Source organism: Ostrea edulis, chromosome 2 (assembly GCF_947568905.1).
Source record: "Ostrea edulis chromosome 2, xbOstEdul1.1, whole genome shotgun sequence".
Taxonomy (NCBI): Eukaryota; Metazoa; Mollusca; class Bivalvia; order Ostreida; family Ostreidae; genus Ostrea; species Ostrea edulis.
The window spans coordinates 102,601,595-102,625,282 of NC_079165.1; the positions used below are offsets into that span (position 1 = coordinate 102,601,595).

The 23,688-nt window shown below is 35.9% G+C and overlaps 4 protein-coding genes across 5 annotated transcripts in view; 2 read left to right on the plus strand and 2 right to left on the minus strand.

Moving 5' to 3' along the window:
* Window positions 1–3,284: 3,284 nt before the first annotated feature.
* LOC125682412 (alpha-1,3-mannosyl-glycoprotein 4-beta-N-acetylglucosaminyltransferase C-like) lies at window positions 3,285–6,805 on the minus strand. The gene is made up of 5 exons (XM_048922951.2): window positions 6,394–6,805; window positions 6,094–6,233; window positions 5,921–5,964; window positions 5,793–5,826; window positions 3,285–5,603 (listed from the first exon to the last, which is right to left on the minus strand). The coding sequence occupies exons 2-5, from the start codon at window positions 6,218–6,220 to the stop codon at window positions 4,456–4,458; spliced, it is 1,353 nt and encodes a 450-aa protein (XP_048778908.2). The 5' UTR covers window positions 6,221–6,233; window positions 6,394–6,805; the 3' UTR covers window positions 3,285–4,455.
* A 1,749-nt stretch (window positions 6,806–8,554) lies between these two features.
* On the plus strand, window positions 8,555–10,684 carry LOC125678954 (ankyrin-3-like). Its single transcript, XM_048917779.2, has 2 exons — window positions 8,555–8,882; window positions 9,137–10,684. Exons 1-2 carry the CDS (start codon window positions 8,865–8,867, stop codon window positions 10,583–10,585), a joined length of 1,467 nt encoding a protein of 488 aa, XP_048773736.2. The 5' UTR covers window positions 8,555–8,864; the 3' UTR covers window positions 10,586–10,684.
* Window positions 10,637–12,759, minus strand: LOC125678955 (uncharacterized). 2 transcript variants are annotated; one of them, XM_048917780.2, is made up of 4 exons: window positions 11,833–12,759; window positions 11,470–11,550; window positions 11,281–11,368; window positions 10,637–10,877 (listed from the first exon to the last, which is right to left on the minus strand). In XM_048917780.2, exons 1-4 carry the CDS (start codon window positions 11,872–11,874, stop codon window positions 10,726–10,728), a joined length of 363 nt encoding a protein of 120 aa, XP_048773737.2. In that variant the 5' UTR covers window positions 11,875–12,759; the 3' UTR covers window positions 10,637–10,725. The 2 variants fall into 2 exon arrangements, with proteins under 2 accessions (XP_048773737.2, XP_056011808.1); XM_056155833.1 differs by having other exon boundaries at window positions 11,470–12,759.
* Window positions 12,597–23,688, plus strand: part of LOC125678956 (uncharacterized) — a 37,228-nt gene continuing 26,136 nt past the window's right edge. The window contains exons 1-5 of the mRNA XM_056153562.1: window positions 12,597–12,648; window positions 16,162–16,306; window positions 17,291–17,327; window positions 20,120–20,251; window positions 23,412–23,504. Coding sequence (XP_056009537.1) covers window positions 12,597–12,648; window positions 16,162–16,306; window positions 17,291–17,327; window positions 20,120–20,251; window positions 23,412–23,504 — 459 coding nt within the window. The remainder of the gene's footprint in view (window positions 12,649–16,161; window positions 16,307–17,290; window positions 17,328–20,119; window positions 20,252–23,411; window positions 23,505–23,688) is intronic.

Genomic DNA, 23,688 nt, shown 5'->3' on the forward strand with positions numbered 1-23,688 from the left:
AGCAACTCTTCAATTTCAGGAGATGAAATATTGTATCATGGAAGTTATCATTTGAACGGAAAATTTAGTGACCATTTTCCTTTTGGGATTTTCATACCTAGTCGGTAAGCAATGCAAAATTTATAGTGATTGAGAGCTAGTTTAACAATCAACTAACTTATTTGAAGCGAACAGCAAAGTGCACATTAATTGCTAGAACCGGCCGAAGCTGAAAGTAAATTTCCAGACATAAATTATGAAGGACTGCTCCGAGATACGATGAAGTCGTCAGTCCAAATATTCAACCAAGCGGAATCTCAGCCGAAATTATTGCAAGGGAAGAGAAACGAAGAAAAAGACAGTCAGTTCTTTTAGGAATTAAATTTCGTTTGCCTGGGAAATAATGATTCCTTGGGCGTTTCTCTTCCCCTCTCTATCTATTTTTACAATCCATTTTAAACTTTTACATTGTGTATGTAATATTTAAGTAGCCGTTAAAAAAAAATTACCCCATTACTGATAAAAATTTAACCTCGATCACTTTTCAACGACCTTGTTTGATCAAAATTTAGTGTTAAATTTTGATCGGGGTCAACTTTTAATTTTAATAAATGACCCCAGGGTCGTTTTTCAACTGGGTCACTATTTAATGTTGCAATGAAGCGTTGTTGTTCATAATGAAATTCGTTTTCTATATTTACAATTAACTTTTATTTCTGTAGGAATTCCCATTCGTTAAAATAGACATGCTATATCTATGGAGATTGATTATGATCTGTAACGATATCAAAGGCAAAATTATTGGAAATGTAAATATTTGGCTTTGAAAGGTAAAATATATGTACAATATGATGATCCATCAATTTCATTCAAATCTCATGACTTACATTCGATAAATTATCGAACATAAATTGGAACAATGATTAAGATCTGTATTAATCTTACAGTTGTGTATTATCGAATTCATATAATCGTATCATATAATAATTTACAATTTTTCATTCATTCATACATCTCCTCCCATGGGACATTATGAATAAGATACATTTAAAAATGCAATATTTGTAACAATGTTTAAACGTTTTACAGTAACAGTGATGAGATAACCACAACAAGAAATTAAGGAGATATACACACACATTACATGTAAGTTCGTGTAGTAGCAGCTGACCCTCTCAAACAAACAAATCACTGAAGTGAGTATTTGTAGTACAGGGCCGAAGTGCTACGCACTGGTCAGTTAGAAATTTAGCAGACGAAAGAAGTTTGGTCACCAAGAATTACCAGGTACCACTGAGATTCCGAAAGTACACAGAATTCTGAACATAATTAATGATGACGTTCTACCCTTGTTCTCGTACATGTATACTTCCCTGAATGAATTGTCACACAAACGACACAGACGAACACATTCAGTTAGATGCACACCTGTATGTGTATATTTTGCAGATGAATTTGCAGATTGTATCCCAAAATTGTTGAATATTCTGCGAAGTAGGGGGTGTTCATTCTCAGTTGTCGATGGTCTTTTTTGTTATTCTTTTCAGGGAATGGTTACCGGGGAAGAATCCATTGATAGGCCACATACTTATATAGATCGAATTGGTAAGATTGTATGCTTGTAAGGTTTTGATGATATCAGGAATAAAACCGTATTGTACCTCGGAAAGGTTTTGAAGGTAAGAGAATATTCGGGATTAGGAATAGTTGTTTTGGGGTAGTGTTTGTATTCGTTCGACATAGCCTTAATTCCTAGAAACTAGTTTTCTTTCGTCTTTTTCTGCGCTGTATGATGTTGAGAAGTACAAAGCTTTTGGCAATCTGAACAAGGCATATTGTTCCTTAGTTCTCAAATACAGTAAGCATTATAACGATTGTTTCATACAAATGCAGTATAATTAAAGGATTTTAAAAGAACTGGGAACCCATGTCAGATAATGCTAACAAAAAGGGAGAAAAGGATTTTTGGTCTTTTAACGTAAACTCTGTTCTATCAGAATGTAGGAACTTCTGATGAATCACAATACCTAGTTTGTTGTAAATGTTTCACACGGAATATTAGTCTGTCCAAGATGTCAAAGAAAGCTATAATCCACGGCATTTTCTCTCCCACGGAATTTCAGCGTGCATGAATTCGACGAGGAAATTCGTCACTTATTCGAATATGGATACGCAATGATTTAACAAAGTATGAAGGGTAATTGAGGATAAATGTCATGCAAGGTGAAGATAACGAACAGTGATCAATCTCATAACTCATACAAGCAATACAAAATAGATAGTTGGGCAAACACGGACCCCTGGACACACCAGAGGTGGGATCAGGTGCCTAGGAGGAGTAAGCATCCCCTATTGACCGGTTACACCCGCCGTGAGCCCCATATCCTGATCAGGTAAACGGAGTTATCCGCAGTCAAAATCAGTGTGCCATCTGTCACGGCATTTCCTCTCCCACGGAATTTCAGCGTGCACGAATTCGACGCATTAAAGGAAATTCGTCACTTATTCGAATATGAATACACAATGATCTAACAAAGTATGAACGGCAATTGAGGATAAATGTCATCTGCCAGTGAATGAAACCTTCTAGTAATATTTAGGACCCCCGTGTTATGAATATTAAGCTCCAATTCATCAATAACATCATTAATGTAAACAAGGTATAACGATGTTGACAAAACACTACCCTGTCGTACACCTCGGTTGATAAAGAACCATCTGTGTTGAGTTAAATTCACAAAAATAGAGCTAGACTTTTTCAAAATAACAATTGTAGACCAATGACCAAGTTTTACCTTTTATTCCAAGGTTGTATAACTTTTAAAATGAGACAAAATTTTGCCAGGACAAATGGACTTAAAATTTCAAAATGTCCGGGTTGTACAGTGCAGATGATTTGTCTTTCTTGCTATGCTGCATTCAGTTTAAAAGAGAGAAGAATAAAATCCTGTTAGAAAAATCATGTCTCAATCCTGTGGACATTTTCAATTATCAACTAAAACAATAGGACCCTCACAACATACACAGCAACCTGTGTGTGTTTGAATGTTAGTACCGATTCCATTTGTCAATATTCTGTTTTAGTTCGCGTGTAATTCTACACATTCTAATAAATTCACTACATGCACATGTTCTTTTTGTCCATTATTGTATATAAACGTAACATCCAACATGAGTGATGGTAATGAATCATTATGCATGTTAACCGCAAACAAATTACCGACAATTCTTAATGAATTACCACGAAAATTCCATACCTCAATCATTAAATTTTAAAACAATAGTACTTAAAACGAAATTATACAAGGTTCTGTGCATACGAATACACATGTATTTTACGATTAAATTTCTGACTTACATACAAATACCGGGGGTATAAATGTTTATGTTCGACAAAGCTAACACCCAAATCCACATGCAAACTTAGCTTTACGTTTAAATGCATAAAGGTAACACAATAGAAAGAGCCATACAGGTACAAAACCAATCCATAAACATACATGTACCTTTTTTAAAAAGCACAAAAAAATATTGGAGCGTTTCCGGATTCTGTATTCCTGCATATTACATCATCGTGTTCACTTTCATTGCAAACGTAAATGCCACATTATTCGCTTTCGGAACTCCCTGGTTATGTGACGTCCCCTCACCTTCGAAATAATCTCCCTTGATACATGTAACTCGTGCAGTGCATAACTTTTGTAAGGTTCATGGAATAACATTTTCTGCACAGATGTTGCATATAGCCGAATCCCGACGATCTACAGAATATCGTAAGCGCTATTTAGAATTTATTTCATTTCCATGGAAAGTAACATTTCAGTATGGATAGTAACATAACACTGTATTACAGTGTACCTCCTGTATCAAAGTTACCATAGAAAAATTACTGAACTTCAGCATAATGGGTGGTGGGAGAAAAAAAAGAAATTCCTTTGATTAGATTCACTGAAGATCAATATTCGTCATCAAGCAGGTTACGTCACGGCCAAACGATAGCCCTTGCCGTTGCGGACTAATTTGTATCCCTATGATCTAAATGAATGAATTAATCTCGGCGGGATTCGTCGAGACTGGATATTTGGACTGACGCCTCTTCCGAATCTCAGACCAGTGTCCCACAAAGTGATTCGGGAAATTTTGCCTGAACTTCAGCCGCTTTTAACCCAACTTTATTTACTGTGGGATTTACACCATATAAAGGTAAGAAATGCATGTTTCATTGTGATAGGAAGTTAATAGGATGTCTAAGGCAAAAGGTTGAAGCGGACAAGAAATTCAGTTTAACCCATTTTAATCGCAACAAGCGGCCGAAGTTCAGGCAAGATTTCCCGAATCACTTTGTGTGACACTGGTCTGAGATTCGGAAGAGGCGTCAGTTCAAATACCCAGCCTCGATGAATCTCGATGAGATTATGAATAAATGAAGTATGGAGTTACACAAGTCTCAGATTTAAAAAAAAAAAATGTTTGTTTCTACTTAGGCTTGGTAAACACGGCTATTTCTCTGATTATAAGCCAGGTGTCCTGTTGTTTTGTAATTGTTACTTTCAAACACTTTGTGGGTTCTACTGACTTTGTCACTTTAATATCGATATTGCCTTTAACAAACTTTTCTATTCGACTGAGATTGGAACACGCCAATTTTCCCCCTGAAACTGCTTTTACTGTAGTTCCAAGTTCTAAGATTCCTCCCTGAAGATGGTCAGCCATATCCCGGGGTTTTCCCGTAAGTACAACTATTCGAGCAATCCTCTGAGGTGTTTTAAATACCACGGTATAGTGGTCTCCTATTCGCGGTGTGGTAGACCAAAACATTTCATTGTCAGAGGTAAAGTATGCAAATGAAGGCTTGTAGGACATCCATGGAGACAGTGAAGTAAAAATTGTGGCTTCTGGGTTATCTCCATGATAACGTTTTTTGAAAGACGGAAAATGAGAATAGGGTTCGGAGATATTTCTCACTAGGTTAGGCAGAGATGAAAAATGGCCTCTATGTTGGAAAAGTGAAGGGATTCTAATGTGTCGATCCTTTTGTAGCATGAGTTTTAAGTAATAATAAATCAAGTAATCACATGGCTGTTCATTGTAAAACGTTCTGAGTAAAATGGCCAGCTTTCCCAAGTCTTTGGATTTAAACAATTTCCCAATAAATCCCAGGGTCGAAAAATCTAACATGGTCCAAGATTGTTTGATTTTAAGCATGTATGATTTGATTTTGTTAATATACCGGGGGACAGTGATCACATCGTCCTCCAGCTGAAGGTAATATTCCGACTTATTGGCGCAGTGCTGCATTAAGAAAGAATAATCCAAGTTTTGTTTCGAACGCCATCGCACTCTTGTTTCTGAATCATTGAAGGTTTGTTTGAGGTTCATCAAGGGCGCATAGTAATGTTTTGGCGTTTCTATCACTTGTATTAGTCCACTTTCTATATATGGGAAAAACTGGCTGGTTAAGTTAATCTTGATGTTTTCCCGGCACGCTTTGTGTGTATCGCATATGCAGACGACAATCGTGATCCCGGTAACCTCGTGCATGTGATTGACCAGTGAGGATAAGGTAGGGCCGAGGTAATTCTTGTTTTTACGACATACTGTAGGAACACCAATCATTAACCATGCTGAAAACAACAGAAAAATCCCACAGTAGTTAAAACTTATTATTTCTTTCTTTTTCTTCATGTGTTTTCTAAGTGCATGACTAGGTCTAAACGCATTTTGCTATGCTTGATACTTTTCTAATTCTAATGACTAGACAACAAAACGATCAGTAGATATTTTAAAAATAAGTCAAATGAGATAATGATTACATTTTTGTCGCTCTGTTCCTTGTCTGGGGAGTTCCTAGAGAAAATGAATGGGGGAAAATGAGCATTCATGCAATCACTTACGGTAAACAAAATATGAAATTTCAAATGGACATGAAAATCATTCCTACCTCCCAGTGTTCAACCTGCCGTGTCTCGTTTCTCTCCCCAAAACCTGAACAATTAAAATAATTTCATTTTAAGCAATTTCCTGAAAATCAGCTACGAATGTTGTGAATAAGCGATTAGTTGTCACTTTTTTCGTATGCTAACCAGATTTCATCCCAAATCCAAAAGAATGTACCTTCGATACTGTAGTTTGAGAGGTACCGCCAGAGCGTGTTGAAATATAGACAGGTGGACAGGGTTAGAACAAACACACACGCACGGTATCCCCATCGAAACAAAAACCGCAATGTCTTCTTTATCATCTTTAGGGCATTTCTGAAACAGAATTCAGCAAATTCATGAAACAAAATAGTCTTGTATCAACATATATTGACTTCGGATCTGTCCTTTCTTTAAAAGTTTAATCAGATCCAAATATCAAATGATTTCAAAATACACTTCAAGATAATACAAGCACTAATAAGGATTGCCTCACCAAAATATACGACAATTGAATCTGTAATCACCAATGATATTTATCCAAAGATATTTCAGATAATAATAAGAAATGACCCGCGTTATACTTTTATGGTCCTTCTGACAACACTTGAACCATAAAGTGGACAGTGGTGACCACAGACGATTGTAGATCACGAAACCCATTTACATGTACATGAATCGTCAGTTGAGATTCCCAAAAATCCAGCAGTTTGTCTCCAAACAAGAAGCACCTGCCTATATAACAGGAATCAAAATACTGAAGTGTGAAGCGAATCTTTAAAAACAAAATTATTCTAATTCCGTTTTTGATGGATTGTTATAAAGATTAATTGTGTGACTTTTTTGTACGTACATTTACCTGAACAGCATCACCAGACTGAATATTTCTAAACTGTTACACTATGATGAATTTGGTCGTCATATAATACAGGCTTATATAATGCCAATAATTATTCTAGTAGGTTCTTAATGGAGATAATCATATTGCAAAAAATGTCCGTTTAAGACTAGAACATACTTGTAAAGTAGACAAAAATAATAAAATGAAATGAAAAATGTCACTGTAAATAATGAATATTTCAAAATATATGATGAATTCATATCTAACAAAAGTGTTTATTGGTACCTCCATATATATCAGGTATACCGGTATGTCAATGAAGAGAGAAAAGTACACGTGGGTTAAGCGACATGAGAATAAAGTACGTGTACATGTAGTTCTATGTCCTATTACATTATTTACAATTACCGTCTAGATTATGTCGATGATTTTAAAGAGACAATTTGACTTTATGGTTTTATTTCAAGTAATCAGAATTTGTAGTATCTATTTTTATAATTGTTGTATGCTTTATTTCATTCCTTTTTTCAATATTCATATGTTATACTTTTCGTTTTAAATAATATTTATCAAAACTTGAAATAGCTAGTCTTTGTTTTATACACTGTAGTTAAATACATTCTACACATGAATATATCTTTTATTTCTTTAGAGATGAAAGCTACCTAAAATACAATGGGATGTTATCGAAAGTGAACAATACCATCAAACTGCCGGAATGAACTATAGTGAAGAACTAATGCAGGAAAAATAGACTTCGATATAATAACATAATAGGATTAGACAGCAAGCAGAGCCTTTATAAGTCTCCCATAAGAACATGGAGGTGTCTTTACATAGTTTTGATACGGTATAGTTATCAGGGGCTGCTAACTCCTATAGACACATGGTCTCACCTCCGATATTTTTGCCCGACTGTCAATTTCGTTTTCTTTATTGTATATGAGAAAGGGCACTGTTCGTTATCTTCAATTTTTCACTTTGCATAGTTTTGATAGTTGCGGCCAAATTTAACTCTTGCTTCCAAAAACTTTTCTTTTTTGTTTGATATAGAACTCGGACGTAAAATTTGAAAGGTATTGAACAATAACACTATTAGTGCTGCCTAAAGAAAACGCTCTTTGTATGGTTACTAGTGTATTTTGATAACGGTTAATTGATAAGATAGTTCATGGAAGTAATTGCAAGTATACTATAATCAACATGTGCATGTATATCTTGTATGCTCATATACACCTGTAGGAACTAATGCCTGCTGTCTAATCCTATTATGTATTAAGTAGATACAATGTGATTGAATATTTCTAAAATAAAAGTAAGATTTTTATCTACAAAACTCTGCGTGTAATTTACCACGAGCAGTGTTTATCAGTGATGGATTTAGGGGGGGGGGGGGGACGCAACCGGCGCCCCCCCCCCCCACCCCTCTAGAATTTTCAAATTTAAGGAAAATCGTGGTATCTTGTTTCGAAAAATATACTAAAGGATAAAAGAAGGAATAATTTCTTCCACTCCCGGAAAAATAAATGACAAACTCTTTCGATTTCTTGAATTACTTTATTGGGAGAACCTAATTTTTTCGAGAAACCTTTAAAATTTGCGTCATTTTATTAATTTCACCTTATGAAAAATGATAGAAAATAGTACAAAAGACTAAATAGGAGACATATTTCAAGCCCTATAAAATCTGTAAAATCCAGGACCCACTAGGAGCCTCAAGGCGGCCCCCAGACCTCCTGCGTTATAAAGTGGCGCCCCCCGTAACCGCAATTCCTGGATCCGCCCCTGTTTATTATAAATTACATATATGCAATATAGAAAAACTGCCGACAGCACGCATTGTTCTTGTGCAAGTCATCTCCTACTGCAGTGCGGATATGCTCAGGCGTTGTGTTCATATCATGAAACATGTACAGTGAATGTGTTACAACCCAACCTTATGTTAGTGCTGCACACTGTAGAGGAATACTGTAGTAAATGAGAGAAACGCCGCGTTATTTTCAAGAAGATTGAGATGCATGTTGCCAAGTAAACGCACGTCACACGTGCCTTTACTTATAACTTCTGACAGTTCCGAATGCTGTGCGTAACACTCTAAGAGGGAAACATTCTCTGCTAAAAGCGATATGGCGGACCAGGAGAAGGTTAGTTTATTCTCTACATCTATACTTGTTGTTCGATTGCTGTTGAAATGTAAATTAATACCTTTCTCCAAACATTCGATAATGACTATTTTTGTGGTATCATTAGTAGGAAAATGCATGTAAGCACGGGTGAATTTACATTCCCGTGACATAGCCCTTTGGTACTACAGTGTACATGCATATCAATGAATATTTTGATTGGCTTCATTTTTATTGGTATTATCAATACTGTATTCTGACTCATTATTTCACAGGAGAACAATATTACTGAAGAAAATTCCGAGGAATCCAAATCGGACAAATGGACACCAGAGAGTCTACAGCGCCTATTAGCGGACGCCATTACACACCAGCTTCCATTAGAAGATATAGAACATATTTTAAATGGCGGTGGAAACGTTAATGGAAGTGTGACGAAAGGTCTGCGTCCATTGCATTATGCTACATTCGTCAATTCGAAAGAATGCGTTCAGTTTTTGATTAACCGTGGTGCATCCGTTAATCTAACGGACGACATCGGTTATACGCCACTCCATATATGTGCAAGAAAGGGTTACCACAATGTCATGAAAGTTTTGACGGAAAATGGAGCTAAAATTAATTTCTGTTCAGAGGATGATAAGGACGTTGAAGAATCCAGCCGTTCTTTGGGTTACCTGACATTCGAACCTTTGAACATTGCAATAGATCATAACCACATCGACTGCGTCCAACTTCTGCTTGAAAATGGAGCTCGTGCTGACAACAAATATCTCATGGGGTACGAGATCAACTTAGTGCCACTAGACCATCTTTATTGTTTGAAGCTACTCATAGATCATGGCGCGAATCCAAATGCCTGCAATCGATGTGGAATAGCCCCTCTTATGAAAGCTTGTAGAGAACAGAATGTAAATGCTGTAAAATTTCTGTTAGAACATGGAGCTGATACTGAAGTAGAATGTCCACCTCGGTTCGAACAAAAAAGGGCTATTCATTTCGCAGTTCAGATTGGAAATTTGGAAATCACGGAAATCTTGCTTCAAAATGGGGCATCCATACACCGCTCCGAAAATTACAGATACAGTCCACTACACGAGGCAATATTGAAAGGTCAAAAGGAGATATGCAAATTATTACTGAAATACGGAAGTGACGTCAATGAGAGGACAGAAAATAATGCAACACCACTCATGTTAGTCTGTGGTACAGAGGGCCTAAAGAATAGAAGACATGTGCTCGAAATACTTCTCAATAGCGGAGGAGATGTAAATGCGTTCTCAGATCGTGTCAGTTATACTCATCCATATTTACCGCCTCTCACCGAATATCTCAAACTCAACGAGGAAAATACAGATTTTGAAATTATTTCAATTCTTATCCAGAATGGGGCTCGGGTTAGTTTTCGTGGAACCCGTGGCGTGATACATTTAAGAGATCCATACGGTATATTATCTTTATTGAAGAAGTTTCCACCGAAAGAAAACGTATTGAGTTTGCTAGTTGAAGCTGCGTTTTACATTGACGTGGGAAGTATTGAACAAGCTGACTGGTTAGCGCCTGACATTAAACAGTGCTTGGTAAACTTGGGAAGTAGCCCAAGAGAGCTTAAACACCTCATTAGATTATCTTTACATAAATTACTCTCAATATGTTTTCCTAGCAAGGTAGAGAAACTTCCTATACCTCCGCTATTAAAATCATACTTGATGTTTAATTTGTAATAGTAAATTTTATTGCAAATACAAAGACTCGTCTAAAAAAACTGAAGTGGCTTTTTCGTATATATATTTTTTATATATTAAAGAATGTATGAAAAAATATTCCATTTTTTTTAATGGTAAAGTTTAGTAATTATTTGAAATTAAGAACTACAATAACTTCCGCTGTCTGTGATGCAACATCGTTCATTTTCAGCGCATGCGTTATCCCACCAGCATTCATACACCTCCGGATTCCTATTTTGAGACTTATCGCATACTGATGGCCGGTTTTCATTGTTCACCCAGGGGCCATCTGTAAAAAAAAAAAAAAAAAAAAAAAAAGAACCTGATAAAAATCTCAATAAACACCAGCCAACACAATGTTTGAGTACTGACCCTATATTCCTTATTCTGCGTATCTCTGTTACTGTAAATGAGGGTTGGAAAGGGGGGGGGGTCTAACTACCTTTTCCCGTCCCTACTAATCTCTCGATCATCCCCAACTTCCCTCCCAGTTAATTCTCTATTTTGTCCTCCCCTCCCCCTTTCTTTGCTTTTTACCCTCTGTATTTCACATAGTCCCCAATTAGATTTCTGACAGAATTCTATCGCCTTATGTTATGTATTCAAGACGTTGCATTTGATCACACTGTTCAGACTATAAAGGTCGATAACTCGTGTAGTGTATTCATGACTGATAGCATAAAGTAACATACCGTGAACACATTCCTTCCGACAGGTTTCTTTTGTACATGGTACTAAGAGATCGCAGTGCATGTTGGGAATGAAATATCCGCAATCCATCTGAAATATTAGTAATACTACCAGTATAGTATATTTTTATCGTGATAGAAACAACAGCACTGGGCTAGTTATCTAAACTTTGACTTTTAGATTCGACTTACACACAAGCCTTCGAATCCCTGAAGTTTTCTTCCTCTGTCAGCTAAAGTCATGGCATTGTTTTCCTGCGACATAGATAAAATCTGAAAAATATCAAACTGAATTAGGAATAATGTAGATTGGGAAATTAACACGGTCGTTTTAATTTCACTATGTTCACTATGAAATTCATATTTTTTCCGCAAAATTAAACCCATCGTGAATATCTCAATGCTTTCGTATTACTAATATCCAGATGTACCTATACACTGTTATTGCCGTTTATATATATAGTCACCAGAATTTAGAATAGATTCGTTCCCTTTTTTCTACAAAAACAATACATGAAACTGTTAAATAAACTCATTGATATGAAATTTCATTACCATGACTACGCTCCATCCGAGAAATTTTGTATCCAGCTTCATTTTGACGTGATATTGCGATGTTTTTAATGATGGTCTGCCTTTTATACCCTGTTTGAAGCTACACCCCAAGCGTTGTAATAAAACGTCCCAGGTTCTAGATTACCCTCTGTTTGTGACGGCAATATTGTTGATAACATTTTTAAGTATTCTGATCACTTTTCCAGATCACATTAGCGCATGATATAATGTGGCTTTGAAGTTTATATTGACATTCTTACAGTGTAACAATATATAATTCCAATATCATTTATTACAATTGTTTTGATTGGACAAAAATAAAGCTGAACAAGAGTTTACACATCAATAAATCCGAAAACGCGCGATGTATTCATACACGCCTGAAAACAAATAACATAGTGCAGGGAAACTATTCAAATTTTTGCAATTGTTAATAAAGTGAACGAATTGGAATTATAAGAATCAAACATTCTTTTTGAAGAATTTATCGATGTGTAAACTCCGGACATTTTACTCACAAACTTAACATAAAAGTGCTTCGCACTTTTATTCAGTTTGTGAGTAAAATGTCCGGAGTTTACACATCGATAAATTCTTCAAAAAGAATGTTTAATCCTATAATAAAACTTCAAAATCAACTGAGTTAGCGTTTAGTGTATGTTGAATTCAATGGTCTTTGTTTTGTTGTTCTTTTATTCGGTGGTAAAACGTCAAATATCCATGGAAATGTACATCAATTACAGCGATACAAAAACAAAATGAAAATGACAGGAGAAACAACTCCAGAATTGGAGGATTTAGAAACCCGCAGCCATGGCGGGTAGCACAGTCAAAGTTCATGTTGTGCATGTATGAACGACTTTTGCAAGGTACTGTGGTATTCATTAATACAAGTGATTTATTTGAGGCATTCAGTATGATTTTAAATTAAATACGTACCCATTTAACTCTGTAGAATGTAGGAAATTCATGCTGAATGACTTATTTCTTACAAAGGAAAGTCATATCTGTGAATGTATAAATGCTAAAAATAACAATAAAACCTTGCATTCGTAGTGCGTACATGTATTAAGTTTTAATTGATATCAGATCTATCTTTCTGTGATCTCGATCTCGAACATCATTTCCGCCTACGTAATTATTCCTTCAATACAGTTCTCGGGGTGATTTTCTAATTCATCGCGTCTTGCATTTCTTTTTCCATTTCGTGAATATCGGGAATATTTTAGTTAGTATCAGTTGAACCCGCTCTGTATATAATACCCTTACGTTTTCAACCATAGAAACGGATCCTCCGTAATGCTCCTTGGACAGGAAACACCAACGTCCGAATCTCATTGTTTTACTTGATTCTGACGTGATTGTAAGTCCCGTGATTCCAATTTATGAACAATACAGAGATCTCGGTTGCCATAACTTGAGTAGTGTAGTGTGAAATGAAGAACACCCAATGTAAATTATTTCATTACTTTTACAACTGTTTCTCTGTGATGGCCCTTTGAAGCTCCACTGTTATAGTTTCCCCACATACTACATCAGCATGTAAATTTCTCATTTGCATGCAAATCAAGAACTTGTCACGACATCATTAGGCAGGGACTATGGAAAATAACATACAATTCCAGTGGCGTAGCTACACAGTAGCACTGTATGCACGTGTTTACAAATATTTTCGTTAAATTTTTATTACATATTACGAAAAATGTCCTCAGCTAGCTACGCCACTGAATTCCATGTGTATTTGAATTTCTATAGACAGTATATTTGATATGTCGATTTTTTATTTCAATTTTTGTTTTAAATATAGATGTAAGGATTTACTGTCTTCTTTGCTGGGTATGTGAGGCGATGATTCCTTGAATATTTAGTGTTCTTTGAAACCTCCCGATAAACTAATGATTGATTATTGATCTCTTGATGATTATAACAGTGCGTGCAAAATTTGGTGCGTAAAAACAACAACGGAAAGTAAATTAACGGAAAGGAGGAAGCAAAGTAAAAAAAAAAAAAAAAAAAGAGGAGAGGAGAGGAAAACTATCTTATTTGGAGGGTTGTATCTTGTAATAACTTGCACACATGTTGTATGAAGATATGTATTTTACCTGACGTTCTTGTAATTAGAAATATAACTACCGACTAATTACTCAAAAATTTCAAAATTATTGATGGAAACTTACATATAAACAAGATCTTTTTTTAAAACTTCCGTTCTATCGAAAGGAGACATCTCGAAAGAAAATGATGAAAAAGTGAAAATATCTACATGTGTATCATCCCATAAAGAATACGAAATTAAGAATAGAGCACATAAGAGGTGGGATCAGGTGTCAAGGAGGAGTAAGCACCTCCGCCGACTTGCCACACCCGTCATGAGCCTAATATCCCGATCAAGCAAACGGAGCAATCCGTAGTCAAAACTAGTATGCAAAAACAGCCTAACAATTGGTATGAAACAAGTCAGACTATTCGACCTAATGACAGGTTGTATTTGTAAATTAGAACGTTATAATGACCATATAATTTGCGAAATGCTTGCTTTAATCTAGACAGTTGAAACCCCTGTAATATCAACTTATTTCCTAGTAGTCTGCCTCGATTTAAAAACTGATCATACGCAGAACATGTTCTTGCGTATCAAATCGTTTTAGCACAACAAACTTCATATGGAAGTGGATATTGCTGTATAAATATGGGAGGTTGACGATGGAGATGGAGAAGCTTAAATCATCCCGTTTGTTATAAAGTTGGGTTGTTTATTACCATCTTCCTTGGAAGACGGTATACAGAGTCTTCCGACTGTACTCTTCCTCTCTGTTGTGATTGGTGGAAAATGCATTATGTGAACGTTTTCTTAATTTCCATTGGCTAAAATGCCGTTTTATCCAAGGGAGATATTTTTCATGTGATCTAATTTACGTACGAAGTAACACTAACTGACAAGATTTTTAATCTTGAAAAAAGATGACTAAAATAAAAAAGGAATTTATAATGAAATAGACACACACCTATTACAAGGCATTTATATGATATCATTACACATCGCATTGCTTTTAATCACGCTTACTGTAAATTTGAACTATTTGTATCAGGTTAACTTAAAGCTTTTGCATTTTTCTACACTTTTGTGGTAAAATTATATTCTATTCTTTTAGGACAAATTTTCATTTCTTTACAATTACTTACTCACATTTTATTAGCAATTATTCATCTTTTCCATCAAACGCTGTATACCGGTACGTTATGATATTATAATAAATGGCCAAACTATTACAGAATTTTCAGGGTTTTATCCATGTTCATTTCTAACACAGTTGTACTATACTGTACTTGTGCAAGAATATTTTTTGTTGTTGACAATATGTGCGATTCAAATCTGTTTGCTTTGTTTCACTACTAGTCTTAAAAAAATTATATTTTTTTAAACCCATTGAAAATCGCCTTTGCTTTGTTTTGATATCTAGAAGCTTTAATCAATGTTAATATGGGGAACAATTGTGACCTTACACAATGTGACCTTACACAATGTGACCTTATACAATGTGACCTTACACAGTGTGACCTTATACAATGGGACCTTACAAGAATGTATAAGGTCACATTGTTGTAAGGTCACATTGTTGTAAGGTCACATTGTTGTAAGGTTACATTGTGTAAGGTCTCATTGTTGTAAGGTTACATTGTGTAAGGTCACATTGTTGTAAGGTTACATTGTGTAAGGTCACATTGTTGTAAGGTTACATTGTGTAAGGTCACATTGTTGTAAGGTTACATTGTGTAAGGTCACATTGTTGTAAGGTTACATTGTGTAAGGTCACATTGTTGTAAGGTTACATTGTGTAAGGTCACATTGTTGTAAGGTAACATTGTTGTAAGGTTACATTGTGTAAGGTCACATTGTTGTAAGGTAACATTATTGTAAGGTCACATTGTTGTAAGGTCACATTATTGTAAGGTTACATTGTGTAAGGTCACATTGTTGTAAGGTTACATTGTGTAAGGTCACATTGTTGTAAGGTCACATTATTATAAGGTTACATTGTGTAAGGTCACATTGTTGTAAGGTTACATTGTGTAAGGTCACATTGTTGCAAGGTTACATTGTGTAAGGTCACATTGTTGTAAGGTTACATTGTGTAAGGTCACATTGTTGTAAGGTTACATTGTGTAAGGTCACATCGTTGGAAGGTTACATCAAGTATGGTCATATTGAGTAAGACATCCATTGTAGAGACGATAAGTTTGAAATCCCAGAATTTATATTATTAATGACAGTATGACTGATTATTAACATATACTGATTAATGTGAACAATTTTACAGGATATGTGAGAGGATTTGTATCCAATCAAAATTGTGAATGCTGAGGGGCCAGTGATTGGGTCCTGTTCTACATATCTAAGCAGACAGTGCATAACTCCAGAGATCAGGGCAAATGATTCACAAACTAGACTGATACTGAAAGAGGTAGATGAGAAGTTAGTATGAACTGAAATTAAGGTGTATTGAATATAAATCATCATCTGCATATGTGATTATCTCCATGCAAGGTGAAGATAACGAACAATGATCAATCCCATAACTCCTACAAGTAATACAAAATAGATAGTTGGGCAAACACGGACCCCTGGACACACCAGAAGTGGGATCAGGTGCCTAGGAGGAGTAAGCATCCCCTGTTGACCGGTCACACCCGCCGTGAGCCCTATATCCTGATCAGGTAAACGGAGTTATCCGCAGTCAAATCAGTGTGCCAATAACGGCTTAACAATCGGTATGAAACACGTCAGACAGCATTTGACCCAATGCGAGGTTGTATTGACGAACTAGATCGTTATAACGACCATACAATTTGCGAAATGCTGACTTCAATCGAGAATGTTGAAATCCCTGTACCATCAACTTGTTTGTCAGTAGCTTACCTCGATTTAAAAACTAACTATACCCAGAACAAGATCTTGCATATCGAATCAGTTGAGATATATAAACACCATATGCAGGTGATAATGGAATATTGCTACATAAATGTGGGAAGTTGACGATGGAGAAGCTGAAATCATCCCGTTTGTCATACAGTTGAATTGTCAGTTTGCCGTTAATGTCTACTTTCAATAAAATATCTAAGTATGAAGCAGAAGTGGACGACTCTGTGGTGTCCTTTATTTCGAGCTCACAAGGATATATCAAATCGACATATGAATGAAAGATATCATTGTTAATAGACAAAACGTCATCGATATATTTAAAAGTCGAATTGAAGGTCACAGCGAGAGATTTTTTCTTCTCACGTAGAAGTTTTTGAATAAATTCTGCTTCATATGAATATAAAAACAGGTAAGCTAACAAAGGAGCACAATTCGTGCCCATGGGAATTCCAACAGACTGTTGGAAGACCTGATCACCAAAGACCACGAAGATATTGTCAATGAGGAACTCTAGCATATTTTTGATTTCAATTTCAGAGTACTTGTGGGTGGAATCAGAGTGGTGTTTAACAAAGTAAGCTTTTGAATGACTTATCACTAGATATGAATATTTCCGTTTTCCGTTTTTGTTGAAGAAGCAACTGTCTATGATGTCAAAAAGTCTACTCTTTAATTTATCGTGAGGAATGGTCATGTATAGTGTTGAAAAGTCATAGGCTTTAATGCTATTGATTTGGGAAAAATTCTGTGATTTCAAGTTTACTAAAAGTTCTTTAGAATTTTTTAGAATCCACATTTGATTAACACCACTTCTGGCATATGTATAGTCGCACAGTAAGTTTGAAGTTTCTCCTTCACAGCTGTTAACATTTTCGTGAGGAGCAAAGATGGGGGCTTGGTAGAGCACTTACTGGATCCAGCAATGTATCTTTGTTTGTAAGGGTTTTTATGTAGTTTAGGAATCCAGTATAGGTACAGTAACTCATATTCATTCGACCCATTGACTGGAATATTAAATGTGTCTAAAACTGAAGCATGGTTTTGAAGAATTTCGTCTTTTGAAAGGGCAGTTGGAGTATAAGTATGATTACCAAAAGTGGAATTAATGCCAAGTTCGTTTAAAATACAGTTGTAATAATGAGCCTTACAAACAAAGACAATGTTGTTACTAGCTTTGTTAGCTGGAACCAAAACATATTCCTCATGTAACCTATCTAATTCTTTTATCACTTCTGGTTTACTAAACACAGAAGGATAGATGGTACGTACTTTTGTTTTCATGTAAAACTTATACGGTATTAATTTTGATGCACCAGATGCGCATTTCGACAAATAATGTCTCTTCAGTGATGCTCAACCGAAATGTTTGAAATCCGAAATAACTATGAAGTTTTAGAGCTAAATATAGCCAAAAACAGCGTGCCAAAAAAGTGGAACCAAATTCGTCCAAGGATAAGAGCTATGCATGAGGGAGATAATCCTTAATTTTGAAATGAATTTCTAAATTTTATAACAGCAATTTTAAAAATATACATCCATATTTTCAAGCTAGTAACGAAGTACTTAGCTACTGGACTGTAGAGACCCTCGGGGACTAACAGTCCACCAGCAGAGGCCTCGACCCAGGGGTCATAATGTAAAACTTATACGGTATTAATTTTGATGCACCAGATGCGCATTTCGACAAATAATGTCTCTTCAGTGATGCTCAACCGAAATGTGTCTAATGCGGGATTTTAATATCCCTCTTATGCTTTTAACCCATTCTGACAATGTATGAAGTTCTTTTTCATATTTAGCCCATCGTCTGGCATAATCTTCGACAGAACTCATAATAGAGATGAAGTTCTGTCGCCAATTAAAAGACCGAGGTTCTCTGTATCTTATATGTCATCATCTCACCATCTCCATGTGTCATCACCTCATCATCTCCATGTGTCATCATCTCATCATCTCCATATGTTATTATCCTATCATCCACAAGAGTCATCCATGTGTCATCATTTCATCATCTTCATGTGTCATCATCTCCATGTGTCATCATCTCCATGTGCCATCCTACAGTCATTCCATGAATTCAGTTATCAGCTGTGTATACAAGATTAAAGATTTTCTGACCAAGAATGTGTAGAGTGCCAAACACCCTCATCTAAATATTCCTTGCAGCATTGGATTTACAAGTAGTCAAATGCTGAATATAGGTTTTATTTTTCTCTGCCTTCTGCGGTAGTATTAGAAATTTTATTGAATGATTTTGCCTGCAATATTTCAAACATGATATTTTTACTCTGTCTAGCGATATGTCTGCATTGAATATTTCACAAGCTTTGTGGAAATGCTAATGTGAAAATTGTGTGGAAGTTGTAGGAAGTTTTGTGGACCGAACCTTATTATAACATTTTTATATTCTAAAGATTTTGGATGGTGGCATGCCTCCTAATCCTCTGAGAGGTTTTGACACTACACCCTCGTTCAGTTCAATCAATTCATGGAATGCTACATGAAAAACATTTTTACAGTAAAACACGATTAAAGCGAACCTTCAGGTCCAGTGAAAAACAGTCCATTATGATCAAACTTTGTTATATCCAATGCAGTGGCCGTTATTTTCCTCTCATAGGGGAATAGATATCACTTTGTGATAAACTTGAAATTTGATATTCAATATTTGATTTGATATGTTAATAAACTCGTTATTAGTGTGTTTGTTATAAGCATGTTTCACTTAGGGCTGAAACGATTCACCGAAATATCAATACTGTTCAATATAAACGCTCGATTCAATGTTCGATTCATTGGCTCGATTTTCGTTTCGATACGTTTATTACAAACGGGTTCAGTAAAATGCATCAAGCTTGGCCTGTACTTATCATTTTTACCTGGATGAGGGACAAAATACCGTCGAATAACATTTAGACTGTTGTTTGCCTTGAGACTGGCGAAAATAATAATGAACTTTATCAGCTTAAACTACAGAGCCGACAGACATCTTACCGTTTGGCAGTTTTGAAACATTTTGCTTAAAATTATGATTTTGAATCTTGGTAATTAAATTTTTCTTAAATGTTATTATTGGTTTCTTTTGTAAATTGTATCGAATTGAAAGTATTGAATCATGGCATAGGTATTGCAATATGTATCATATCATAAATGGGGCGTATCGTTTCAGCCCTAGAACTTTTATTGTACATATATACATGTACAATACCATGAAATGGTAAAACAAACTAGATGTGGAGAACAGACAGTCTATAAGGAAACAGAGCTTTCTTAAACATTTCTTTGTACATGTGATGTAGTTGACTCTTAAACAAAAGTGTCAGGGGGGTAGATTTGGCTTAAAGCTAGTATGTGGATATTTATCAGGTATGGGAGGAGTCTGGTGATTGTGGCGTCCCAGGACCAGAGGTTTACAGCTCTCTGTGGGGAGGAACTGAACCCCAGCAGTCTCTAGAGCCAATCAGAGGTCAACTTCTGTATACTGGAAAGAATAGGCAGGTAAGTACAGGTGCGTGTTTTCTGTGGATGTGAGAGAATAGACAGGTAAGTACAGGTGTGTGTTTTCTGTGGATGTGAGAGAATAGACAGGTAAGTACAGGTGTGTGTTTTCTGTGGGCATGAAAGAATAGACAGGTAGGTACAGGTGTGTTTTTTCTGTGGATGTGAGAGAATAGACAGGTAAGTACATTTGTGTGTTTTCTGTGGATGTGAGGGAATAAACAGGGAGGTACAGGTGTGTGTTTTCTGTGGACGTGAGAAAATAGGCAGGTAAGTACAGATGTGTGTTTTCTGTGGATGTGAGAGAATAGACAGGTAAGTACAGGTGTGTGTTTTCTGTGGAAATGAGAGAATAGACAGGTAGGTACAGGTGTGTTTTTTCTGTGGATGTGAGAGAATAGACAGGTAAATACAAATGTGTTTTCTGTGGACGTGAGAGAATAGACAGGTAAGTACAGGTGATCAGTCATTCAAAACCTTACTTTGTTAAACACCACTCTGATTCCACGCACAAGTACTCTGAAGTTGAAATAACTAGTGATCAGTCATTCAAAAACTTACTTTGTTAAACACCACTCTGATTCCACCCACAAGTACTCTGAAGTTGAAATAAAAAATATGCTAGAGTTCCTCATTGACAATATCTTCGTGGTCTTCGGTGATCAGGTCTTCCAACAATCTGCTGGAATGCCCATGGGCACAATTGTGCTCCTTTGTTAGCTTACCTGTTTTTATATTCATATGAAGCAGAATTTATTCAAAAACTTCTACGTGAGAAGAAAAAATCTCTCACAGTGGCCTTCAATTCGACATTTCGATATATCGATGACGTTTTGTCTATTAACACTTTCATTCATATGTCGATTTGATATATCCCTGTGAGCTCGAAATAAAGGACACCGCAGAGTCGTCCACTTCTGCTTCATACTTAGATATTTTATTGAAAGTAGACATTAATGGCAAACTGACAACTCAACTGTATGACAAACGGGATGATTTCAGCTTCTCCATCGTCAAATTCCCACATTTATGTAGCAATATTCCATTATCACCTGCATATGGTGTTTATAGATCTCAACTGATTCGATATGCATGAGCTTCTTCTACGTATAGTCAGTTTTTAAATCGAGGTAAGCTACTGACAAACAAGTTGATGGTACAGGGGTTTCAACAGTCTCAATTAAAGTCAGCATTTCGCAAATTCTATGGTCGTTATAACGATCTAGTTCGTCAATACAACCTCGCATTGGGTCAAATGCTGTCTGACGTGTTTCATACCGATTGTTAAGCCGTTCTTGGCACACTAATTTTGACTGCGGATAACTCCGTTTACCTGATCAGGATATAGGGCTCACGGCGGGTGTGACCGGTTAACAGGGGATGCTTACTCCTCCTAGGCACCTGATCCCACTTCTGGTGTGTCCAGGGGTCCGTGTTTGCCCAACTATCTATTTTGTATTACTTGTAGGAGTTATGAAATTGATCACTGTTCGTTATCTTCACCTTGCATGAGAGAATAGACAGGTAGGTACAGGTGTGTTTTTCTGTGGATGTGAGAGAATAGGCAGGTAAGTACAGGTGTGTTTTCTGTGGATACGAGAAAATAGACAGGTAGGTACAGGTGTGTTTTCTGTGGACGTGAGAAAATAGACAGGTAAGTGTATGTGTGTTTTCTGTGGATGTGAGATAATAGACAGGTAAGTACATATATGTGTTTTCTGTGGACGTGAGAGAATAGACAGGTAAGTTCAAATGTGTTTTCTGTGGACATGAAAGAATAGACAGGTAGGTACATGTGGGTTTTTTTGTGGATGTGAGAGAATAGACAGGTAAGTACAGGTGTGTATTTTCTGTGGATGTTAGAGAATAGGAAGGTACATACAGGTGTGTGTTTTCTGTCAATGTGAGAAAAGGGGCAAATACCTGCTACCAAGAGGCCATCTGTTGACTGTTAGAAAGCAGGAGTATACATGTATAAGGTAAAATGTTAACAGATAAAAATGAAAAAGATGGAATAATTGAATACCTGTTATTCCATTACTTTCACTTTTTGTTCATTTGATGCTTTAAGTTTGGATGTGTACTACATTGTAAGATATAACGTGTGCCGTTGAATGCTCTTGTGATCGGACAGGAGAACTGGCACATTATCACAGTGTAATCCATTATAATGCACCTCTGGTGTTGAATTTTGTAAACATGCCAGGGTACGACGAATTTCATCTGCAACACTTCTTCCTTCTTACAATTAAATTGAATTGTTGCTGCCATGGTCCAGCTGATTTAAAGAGCCTAGACTATCAATATGGCCAAACAAATCAATAAATAGTTTCTCAGGCCAAAAATTTCAAATTCTGATGAGACAGGCAGGCATTTTTTAATTTATTTTTTTATTTGGCTGTAGCATGAGTTATCTTTCCTTTTTATGTTGACTGTAGAATAAGTTACCTTTTCTTTCTCATATATAGAGTAAGCAATTGAATTTTTTTTTTTTATATACTTTAAGCTTCAAATTAATCACTATTGAATTTATACTATAATTGTTAAATACTTGCAGATAAATGAGTATGCATTCAATAATTATTTGATCAAAAAGATACTTACATTTTATCAAAACCTTTTAAAAGTTTTGCATAAATATCTGAACAAAAGTTATCTCATTTACAGCTATAAACAAATAATATAAATTGAAGAAAAAAATCCATGCAGTACCTTTACAACGGATGCTGCGGGGCCCGAGAATTAATTCATTAATCTTCTTTTTTTATTTATTTTTTGGCCCAAAGCAATGCTATCCAAGGTGTTGTGAGGAATGTTCATTCCATCGAGATTTAATAAAAAATTAACTACACCAGAATATATTTTCTTGAAATCATATACAGTGAAAAGTTCCTGAAAATTGGACAGTGGGAAGGTCTTAATTTTTAAAGTGTTTACTCTCATCAGGGTAAGCAACTCTTGTCAGTCCACCTGAATTCTGCCCATATACCCTGATATATCTGGTATCTAAGAATTTTGGGAACTAAAAAGAATACATTGTCACACTACATAAAGAAACTGTAGGGGCCGAGTTTTACTTTTAGCTTTGTTGGTAATAAGTAATACTATCAATAGAACATTATCAGCACAATTAGGTGTGAAAGTGTTGTGTATTTTACAGATCACGAAGAGCAGGGGAGCTGTCTATTGGTTGCGCCCAAGTCCATGTTTTACCACACGCTGCAACTCATCAAACTGGGGATTGTTAAAAAAGGTCAGACAATGGGATTATTCAGTATTCTACTAAGAATATTGCAGTGATAAAAGAAATGCCACTGCCATTATTCTGCAATACATCCATTCCATCATAAAAGGATTGTCAGAGCAGTGATTCATATCAAACTTCCAAAAGAAAAATAAATATATATGGGTTTAAAATGTAATACTTATTGATACCA